The sequence below is a fragment of the Neofelis nebulosa genome, chromosome 4, assembly GCF_028018385.1.
Source record: "Neofelis nebulosa isolate mNeoNeb1 chromosome 4, mNeoNeb1.pri, whole genome shotgun sequence".
Classification (NCBI taxonomy): domain Eukaryota; kingdom Metazoa; phylum Chordata; class Mammalia; order Carnivora; family Felidae; genus Neofelis; species Neofelis nebulosa.
In genome coordinates, this window is record NC_080785.1 from 6,146,563 (window position 1) to 6,156,764 (window position 10,202).

Sequence of the window (10,202 nt, forward strand, 5' to 3'; positions counted from 1 at the left end):
CAGGGAGACACAGAATCCGAAGCAGGCTCCAGGCTCCGAGCTGTCAGCACAGAGCCCGACGCGGGGCTCGAACTCACAAACGCAAGATCGTGACCTGAGTCGAAGTCAGACGCTTAACCGACTGAGCCACCCAGGCGCCCCAGGTCTGTCTTCTAGAGAGCCCCTAGAAGGAGTGCCTCGTGGAGTAGGGCGCTCTCTGCCATGTGTCACTACCGTGGACTCTTTCCTTGGTTTGGGGGGGAAGGGTGTGCGGGGCTAATTGGTGACATTTGGGAGGGCAGGAAGAATTTCCTGGCACCCACATGCCCTCCCTCTGGGATCAGAGCCCAGGCCACTGGAGGCTGGCTTGGTGAAGCACATGATCGATGAGAGAGGGTATGAAAATGGCAGCTTGAGAGCCCCCCCACTCCGCCCTCCGCCCCCATTCTGGTCCCGGATCTGCAACAAACTCACACCTTGGGCAAAGCACTTGGCACGTGTGGGCTCTGCTTTCCTTTACCTGTGAAAGTACAGGCTGGATCCCACGATCTGGGTGACCCCTTTCAACCCTGACAGCGGTCAACTCCAGGGTGAGACTCAGGGTCGGGGGGCTTGATCCCCTCTCTGCTCTCCAGCTCCTCCCTAATTCCCACTCCAGCCTGAAGCCTCCTTCCCTGGGACTGACAGCTAGGACAGCCGGGGCTATTTATGGTATGGCCTGCGTGTGCTCCCTGCCCCTCCCACTCCAGGCCTCGGCCTGGCTCAGGCCCCGTCAGCCAGTGGAATCGTCCCGAGGCCTGCTTCTTTGGCTCCCTCTCTCCCAGAAACTGGCTATGCCTGGAAGAAGGAGCTCCCCTCCCCCCTGGGGACACCGTCTGGGGAGCCGTCCTTCGGCCCCTGCCTGCCGGGTCTGGGGGTCCCGGTCCGGCCCAGCCCGGGAGCCGACTCGGCCGTCGCCTCTACTGTGCCGTGATATGGCCCTGCAGAACGCCCTGTACACGGGAGACCTGGCGAGGTTGCAGGAGCTGTTTCCCCCGCACAGCACAGCCGACCTGGTCCTGGAGCACCGGGCCGCCGAGCCTCGTTGGAGCAGTCACCAGAGGGGTGAGGGGCTGCCGGGAGTGGGGGGCTGAGGACCTGAGGACCGGGGGCCGGGGTTAACCCCATCAGGCACAGAGACACCAAGTGCTTGAGGAAGAGGAGAAGCCCCTGGCTACTTCTCCCCTACCCAGAGGCTTGCCTAAGCCTTGGCCCAGGAGTGAAGTCATGCGGAGCCCAGAATAGCTTCTGCTGAACCGCGTGGCCGGGTCAGGCTCAGCTCGGGGACACAGAGACCCTCTCCCTCCATCCGTCCGCGTTTCCCTCCCCCTCTCCCGCTCTCTCTGCCTCTGCCCCCTCCCTCCCCCTCCTCCCCCTACGCCTCTTCCCACAAGCTCATACTCTGTCCTCATGAGCTGGTCCCCAGAAGAGTGCAGGGGGCCGGGGGAACCCCCCGGTGACAGACACGCCCTCTGTGCCAGGCTGGTGGAGAGGCCCAAAGGAGGGTCTGCAGAGCGTCTGGAGTCTGGCTCGGGACCCATCGTCACCCGTACGGCCTCGGGACCTGCCCTGGCCTTCTGGCAGGCAGTGCTGGCCGGGGACGCGGGCTCTGTCTCCCGCCTCCTCGCCGACTCCAGCACCGGCCTGGCTCCGGATTCCGTCTTTGACACCAGCGACCCAGAACGATGGAGGGATTTCCGCTTCAACATCCGGGCTCTGAGTACGGGCCTGGGGCACTGGGGGGGTCTGAGCGGGAGCGGGGAGGCTGGGGACAGAGCCCTGAGCTCCCTCTTCCCAGCCTCTGCCCACCTCCTCTTCTGCTCTCTGCCTGTCTTCAGGGTGTGAGGCCCATGTCCCTCTCTCCCTAGGACTCTGGTCTCTGACGTACGAAGAGGAGCTGACCACCCCACTGCACGTGGCGGCTAGCCGGGGCCACACGGACGTTCTGCGGCTGCTGCTGAGGCGGCGGGCAAGGCCCGACAGTGCCCCTGGGGGCCGCACCGCCCTGCACGAGGCCTGTGCCGCGGGCCACGCTGCCTGTGTCCACGTACTGCTGGTGGCAGGAGCAGACCCCAACATCCCTGACCAGGACGGCAAACTCCCCTTGCACCTCTGCCGGGGGGCTGGCACCCTCGAGTGAGTGACCCCTCGCCCCAACCCCCGTTCCACTCTTCGGGCAGGCAGAGAGGTGACCTCGGGGAGGGTGAGAGAACATGTTGGGGGCTGGCAGGCCTGGTGAGTCGGGCTAGAGGAGACGGGGCTCAGGTGGAGAGTCAGGATGTGGTTACTCCCCAAACCGTCCTGCCAGCTGGCCCCAGAACTTCGGACCGGCCTGTACCTGGGACAGCTTCTGCTTCCCCAGGGGTGTCGGAGGGCTGTGGCGGGGACTCAGCTGCGGAGCCTATGTTGGGGAAGTTGTCCAGATCCATTGTGGGGAGGCAGTATGCTACGAAGTTTTGGTTTTTCTGAGATTATCCAACGTTCCAGGCACTGTGCTCAGTACAGCAGGAACTGAGGCATGATCCTGCCCTCAGAGAGCTGACCGTCCAGGAGTGATCCGGATAGCCTGTAAAGGATAGCAGCCCCCAGTTGGGGCACGCATCAATCCCTGTGGGCAGGGTCTGGTCCTACCTTGGCGGGTCTGGCATTTCCCTATTGGCAGGTACCCTCAGATACAATGGGCCTAGGGACCAAGCTCAACTAACTAAACTCACAAGAAACCGATGGACATACCCATGTGACGATGTATTATTTCGTGTGCAGAAAATTCCTTTACTGCGACCCAAATAATTATGCCCTACATGTAGGAAGCATTGGGGGATGAGTCCTCGCTCAATTAAACAAATTTTTTTTTAATGTTTATTTATTTTTGAGAGAGCTAGAGACCGAGCGCAAGCGAGGGAGGGGCAGAGAGAGGGGGAGACACAGAATCCGAAGCGGGCTCCAGGCTCCGAGCTGTCGGCACAGAGCCTGATGCGGGGCTCAAACTCATGAACCGTGGGATCCTGACCTGAGCCGAAGTCAGATGCTCAACCGACTGAGCTACCCAGGCGCCCCATCACTCAATTTCTTGATGAGCACGGAATCCTGGCAATCGGAGCCTTGGCAAATCCATGAACGAACTGTACATACAATAGAGGCCCTCTCTCTACTGACTGCACACCTGACAAATTTCACATCTTGCTTCTGAATGAGGCCACATTTTTATTCCTTTTGTGAACCTCCCTCCTGTTAATTTATCCTTCAGCAGACTCCACTGACTTACTATGGTTGAAGGTATATTCCATACCAGTGTGTTCCAATAGAAATATAATGTGAGCCCCATATGTAATTTAAAATTTTCTAGTAGCTTTATCAGAAGGATGAAATATGGGACACCTGGGTGGCTCAGTTGGTAAAATGTCTGACTCTTGATTTCGGCTTGGGTCGTGGTCTCATGGCTCGTGAGTTCGAGCACCGCGTCAGGCTCTGCACTGACCGTGAGGAGCCTGTTTGGGATTCTCTCTGTCTCTCCCTCTGCCTCTCTCTCTCAAAATAAATAAACTTAAAAAAAAAAAAAAAGATGAGCAGTAATGCGGTGCCTGACTGGTTCAGTCAGTAGAGCTTATGACTCTTGATCTTGGGGTTGTGAGTTCGAGCCCCACATTGGGTATAGAGATTACTTAAAAATAAAATCTTAAAAAAAGAAATAGATGAAATTAAAAATTTTTCAGTGAGGTAAAATACTTCTAACATAAAATTTACCATCCTAACCATTTCTTTAAAAAAATTTTTTTTAATGTTTATTTTTGAGAGAGAGAGAGAGAGACAGAGTGTGAGCAGGAGAGGGCGACACAGAATCCGACAGGTTCCAGGCTCTGAGCTGTCAGCACAGAGCTCGATGCAGGGCTCGAACTCACGGACCATGAGATCATGACCTGAGCCTAAGCCAGATGCTTAACCCACTGAGCCATCCAGGCAACCCCTGTAGATAACTGCACTTCATCCATTGATCTGCCGCTGAACGATTAGCTTGCTTTCGCATTTCGGCTGTTGTGAACAGCGCTGCTGTGAATGTGGGCATACAGATATCTGTGGAACAGCTGGAATTAATTTTAATAATATATTTTATTCAACATGTATCTCCAAAATGTTGTCACTTCAACATGTACTTGATTATATATATATATATATATATATATATGAAACTAACGAGACATTTTACATTCTCTTTTTTGTACCAAGTCCTCAAGCTGGGTGAGTATTTTACTAATTATACAAGCCCACATTGTTACTGCTGGTCGTGTTCTAGTCCAGCCTCTCGGAGATCACACCCAGTGATCATGGTCCTTTCCTCTCCCGAGTAAACAGAAGTATTTTTACAAGTTTCATGGAGAGTTTTAAACACATAGGAATGTGGGCCGGAGAATAGAATGAGTGAGCCCGCCTGATCCATCAAGACGCCGCCCCCCCCCCCCCCCCCCCCCCCCCCGCTTTGCTTTGCTCGGACCGGTCGGAGCGTAGGGCCCTGTCTTCCTCCCCACTGCCATCTCGCCCTCACCAGGTGCGCAGAACTGCTCCTGAGGTTTGGGGCGAAAGTGGATGGTCGGTCTGAGGAGGAGGAGGAGACCCCTTTGCATGTGGCCGCCCGGCTGGGCCACGTGGAACTGGCGGAACTCCTTCTGAGACGGGGGGCATGCCCGAATGCCCGGAATGTCGAAGGCTGGACCCCACTGCTGGCTGCCTGTGACATCCGCTGCACACCCTCCGCCGAGGCCGAGGCCACCACCGCCCGCTGCCTCCAGCTGTGCCACCTGCTGCTCTCGGCTGGAGCCGAGGCCGATGCTGCCGACCAGGACAAGCGCCGGCCCCTGCACCTGGCCTGTCGCCGTGGTCACGCGGCCGTCGTGGAGCTGCTCCTGTCCTGCGGTGCCAGTGCCAATGCCATGGACTATGGGGGACACACGCCCCTGCACTGCGCTCTACAGGGCCCAGCTGCGGCCTTGGCCCAGAGCCCAGAGCACGCAGTGCGAGCTCTGCTTAACCATGGCGCCGTCCGCGTCTGGCCTGGGGCCCTCCCCAAGGTATGGGGCTGGGGCCCGAGGGGAGGGCCATGATGGGGAGGGGATGAGGGGACTCAGACCTGTGTTCCCACACGTGACTCAGTTCATCATCTTTCATTCATCAAGCAAGCAAAGCCCAGTAGGGGGCAAAGGCAAGGACGCAGACCAGCAGGAGGGGTGTATGTGTGTGTGTCGTGTGTGTGTGTGCGTGCACACACACACGTGCTCACACATGCATATACACGTGCGTGTGCATAAATGTGTATGCATGCATGTGTGCATGCACACGTGTGTGATGAAGGTGGATTGAGGGCAGGGGGCCAGATTGTCATGCATCTGAAAAGACGGGAACCAGGACTGCAGGCAGCTCTGCCTGGCCGTGGGATCTGTTCAGTGAGACATTCTGTGCCCAGGAGAGGCTTCCCCAGAGCAGAGCGATGAGCCTGGGTCATGAGGTTCAAAGCCTCCTCATCTTTTGCAGACAGACATGGTCCCTGTTTTTGAGAGCTTAGCAGGACATGCATCACCCAGACCAGCAGCTGCTATCCTGGCACGGGAGAAAAAGCCTTTCACTGTCAATTTCCTGTCTGTATCTCATCTTATTAACATAAAATATTCCCATAGTGGGTTCAACTTGAAGATCTGTGCTACTGATGTCCTGGCAGGGGGCCCTGTCCCATGCTGTGTCGTGTCTGGAGGGGGCTATGTAATGTCACAGAGGGTGCTGGGCCTGGGGCAGGGACTGCCCCCCCCCCCCACCTCTGAAGAGCCCAGTCAGAATGGATACAGAGTAGCAGGCTGTGAGAAGGTCCCCTGCCTCATCTCTGGGCTTGAACTGTCCAGCCTTGCCTGGTCCTGGACATTCCTCTGCTGGCCCTGCCTTTCCCCTTCACTCACAAACCTAGAAGCATCTGTCTAGATTCCTAAGCAAGACCAAATAATTAAACAGCCCGAGAGTTCGGCAGATTGGTCTCCCCTTTGGGAAAATACAAGAAAATCAACAATTAACACTAATTAATCTCCTATTAACACCAGATAATTAGGAGACAAGCAATTCCCTGTAATCTGACGGTGGCTCTGACAGCTAATGATTTCCCCTTCAGGGAGGGGTTGGAAGAAGGAGGCAGAGCAGCAAACAGATTTCCTGGGACCCCACTGCCCCTGTCTCTTCGCCCTGCTCTGCCCTGCCTTAAGGACCAAGGGGGCGGGCACAACCAAGTGCCCCATTCCTCCCCTCCTCTGGGTGCCTCGCCCCAGGTGATCAAAAAGTTCAGGAAGGAGTCTGCCTCCATCTCCTATGATCTTCAGTGGCCCCACGCTTGCCTGAGGTCCCTGTCTCCCTGAAAGAAGTCATCTGTGATCACTGCCAGGCCCAGCCAGCTCTCCAGGAGCCACTGAGCGCTCAGGAAACCTGGCATCCATGCTTGTTCCTGTGACTATAGGGAAGTCACTGGAACTCTTTGAACGCGTGTTCCTTGCATGTAATACAGTGTCCTACCCACCAGTGATAAAAAGCTATAGGTATAGGAGCCTCGCGGATAACAGGAGCGAGCATAGCCCTAACCACCACCAGACACTTTCTAAAGTGTGTTGCCTGCTACATGGATTCCTCCCAACAGTTTTCCCAACAAACTCTGAAGTAGGTGGTGACTAAGAATGCAGGCTCTGGAGCCTTACATACTACCTGTGTGACCCTCGGCAAGTTGCTTAATCTCTCTGGGCCTCAGTTTCCTCATCTGTAAAACAAGGACAGAAGAACGTGCCTGCTTCATAGGCTCAGTATGAGAACTGAGTTTCATCCATATTAAGCCCTTAAAAAAATTTTTCTTTTACATTTTATTTTTGAGAGGCAGAGCGTGAGTCGGGGAGGGGCAGAGAGAGAAGGAGACACAGAATCTGAAGCAGGCTCCAGGCTCTGAACTGTCAGCCCAGAGCCTGATGTGGGGCTTGAACCCATGAGCGTGAGATCATGACCTGAACCGAAGTCGGACACTCAACCAACTGAGCCACCCAGGCGCTCTCATATAAAGCCCTTTAGACAGTTGGGGCACCTGGGTGGCTCAGTTGGTTAAGTGTCTCACGCCTGATTGCAGCTCAGGTCATGATCTCACAGTTCATGAGTTCGAGCCCCAATAAGTTGGGCTCTGTGTTGACAACATGGAGCCTGCTTGGGATTCTCTCTCTCTCTCTCTCTCTCTCTCTCTCAAAATAAATAAACTTAAAAAAAAAAAAAAAGCCCTTTAGACAGGACCTAACCTAGAGTCGGTGCTCAACACCTGTTAGCTCATGCTGTTCTAAGTTAAATAATATGTGAGGGGCGCCTGGGTGGCGCAGTCGGTTAAGCGTCCGACTTCAGCCAGGTCACGATCTCGCGGTCTGTGAGTTCGAGCCCCGCGTCAGGCTCTGGGCCGATGGCTCGGAGCCTGGAGCCTGTTTCCGATTCTGTGTCTCCCTCTCTCTCTGCCCCTCCCCCGTTCATGCTGTCTCTCTCTGTCCCAAAAATAAATAGAAAACGTTGAAAAAAAAATTTTTTTTAAAAAAAAAAAATAAATAAATAATATGTGAAAAGCTCTGGAAAGCTGCTGGGCATCATCCCAATATAGGGAGAGAGATTCAGGCGGAACGGCCGCAGGAGGCTTCCTGGAAGGGATGGGACTTGGAGTGGGTAGGGCTTGGAAATGCAGGAGGAGGGCCCAGGCATTCCAGGCAGAGCAGAGACAAGAACCAGCGTGGGCTGGGAGGCCCCGCCTGAACAGCAGACAGGAGTAGCAGGTAAGAGCAGGAGAGCCAGATGTGACCAGACTGTTCTGTCCTAGATCTAAGGAGGAGGAAGTCAGAGACCTGCTCTGGGCAGATGGGATGGGGCTCCAGTGAGCACTGCCAAGATGCAGGGCAAGAAACAGAGGGCTTCAGGTGTGTGCGGTGCTTTCTCGGGGGCCCTGCTCCCGCCACCCAGCAGCACTAGGCACATGCCACATTCCCAGCCTGCCAGGCAGAAGGGTTTTAAAGCCCCCAATGTTACATGTAAGTGTGTGGAGGGAGACAGGTATTATGCACAGGAACGCCGCCAGAGAGATAGCACTTAGCTGTTCTCAGATTTTACAAAGGGTTTGCGGCCACTGCCTATAGCTTGAGATACGGCAGAAGACACGGAATGAATGAAACAAATATGCTTCCAGATAGTCCGTGCAGACCCCGGTGAGTGTGATGGTGTGTGCATGTGTGTGTGTGTGTGTGTGTGTGTGTGTGCGCGCGCGCTCAGGCCGAGTGCGGCTGTCTTTCTTTCCTTGTGGGCAGTCTCTGGCATGGGCTGCTCTCCCAGCATGGCTCACTCTTCACCCAATCAGGTCACCTCCTCAGAGAGGCTTTTCTTGACCACCCATCTAGGACAGCACTCTCCCAACCACGTTCAGTCGCCACGCCTACTTATTTTTCATCGTGGCGGCTTAGCTGTAAGTGGTTATTTATGTGGTTATTGTTTTTTCCCACGGAAATAGAAGTTCCCAGCTGACAAGGACCTGTCCGTCATCCTGATGGCTGGGGCCCCAGTGCTCGGCCCATAGTGGCCCTCCGTAAATATTTACTAAACGAGGAAATGAAAGAACAAATCTGGATCCAACTGGACTCCACCACCGCTCCTTCATCAGGCCTCTCCTGGCCTTGTCCCTTCTCTCTGAAGTCCCTCCCTAATGACCTCATTTTAACTTGATCACAACTGCAAAGATCCTGTTTCTAAATAGGGGATTTCTAATGGAGATTAGGACTTCAACATGTTGAGGGGGGGATGGGGAGACACAACTCAACCCATGGCAGCTGTCCTATTGGGACACCAAGGGATGTCTGATCATCCCGTGCGGCCTGGCTGGGGAGCCTGCAGTGTGTGGTAACCCCAGGAGCACTGATGCGTCTCTGCCTCCTCCAGGTGCTGGAACGCTGGTGCACGTCTCCGAGGACCATCGAGGTCCTGATGAACACCTACAGCATCACGCAGCTTCCCGAGGAGGCCATGGCCCTGGTGCCTCCTGAAACTCTGCAGGTCAGATTCCAGGACCCTGAAAACACGCAGTCACTCAGCCCGGCCCCAAGAGACTCCCACCTCCTACAGGGAAGCTCTGTCGGTTCCCCCACCCGGCCCCTCAGAAACTACTCCAGAGACCTGCTCACATCCCAGAAGAAAACCCACAGAGTGAACACCCAAAACACTACTTCTTATAGGCTCCCGTAGACACCTGTTGGCCCCCAGCCTCCCCGCTTTAGGAGAAATGGGTGCCATTTGTCCAAGGCTGCCTCGCTGAGCCCCTCCTTCTGTCCCCAGAAGCACCACCGTTTCTATTCGTCCCTTTTCGCCTTGGTGAGACAGCCCAGATCCCTGCAGCACCTGAGCCGCTGTGCCCTCCGTGCCCACCTGGCAGCCTGCCTGCCCCACGCCCTCCCCCGCCTTCCCCTGCCACCCCGCCTGCTCCGCTACCTGCAGCTGGATTTTGAGGACGTACTCTACTAGGTGAGTCCTGGGGTCTATGGGCAGTCCCAGCCATTTAGAAGGATGGGTAGGAGGCAAGAGAAGAGTTGGGGGCAGGGCCTTGGCCGGAACCGGCCAGCCCCCTGGACCGTGTGACCTCTCTGAGTCCACGCCTCTCCTTCCAGGTGTCCACTGCCTTTTGAGAGACCCAGAAGCTGGTGCCCCAGGCCCCAGGGGGCTCAGGTCTGCTTCTCACAGCATCCCAAGCTTGGGACAGAGTTGAGCTGGTTCAGGCCGAGGTGGCCCTGTGGATGCTGTCATTCTCACCAGGGAGAGAGGCAGACAGACCATGCGGCCAGGGGATGTCTGATGGAGAGAGAGCTGGGACTCACGGCAAGTGATACACTCCTCTTGGTGGTCTCCCGAGGCATCCCTCCAGCCCGGCCAGACCCTGTATGAGCATTAAAAATCTGCAGGCCTGTGCTGTTGGGTGCTGTCTCCTGCAGGCCTTCCTCCCAGCTGGTCACTCAGGGGGCTCAGGATGGGCAGGCTTGTGGGGCCGCCCTGGATTTGCCCCATGGTGCCAGCTGTGTTATCTTCCCCCTTTCGAATCTACCAGCTGCTGAGCAGTCCCAGGCAGACTGGCCCCTCTGGTTCACGATGTGGCACAAGGGCCACCAGGC

The 10,202-nt window shown here is 55.9% G+C and overlaps 1 protein-coding gene across 2 annotated transcripts; it reads left to right on the forward strand.

The window, feature by feature from the left end:
* The first annotated feature begins 233 nt into the window (after positions 1-233).
* ASB10 (ankyrin repeat and SOCS box containing 10) lies at positions 234-10,001 on the forward strand. Of its 2 annotated transcripts, none has more exons than XM_058723784.1 (6): positions 234-1,083; positions 1,887-2,154; positions 4,562-5,081; positions 8,983-9,096; positions 9,376-9,561; positions 9,705-10,001. In XM_058723784.1, the coding sequence occupies exons 1-5, from the start codon at positions 693-695 to the stop codon at positions 9,559-9,561; spliced, it is 1,479 nt and encodes a 492-aa protein (XP_058579767.1). In that variant the 5' UTR covers positions 234-692; the 3' UTR covers positions 9,705-10,001. The 2 variants fall into 2 exon arrangements, with proteins under 2 accessions (XP_058579767.1, XP_058579768.1); XM_058723785.1 differs by lacking the exon at positions 234-1,083 and adding an exon at positions 1,196-1,738.
* Positions 10,002-10,202: the final 201 nt, after the last annotated feature.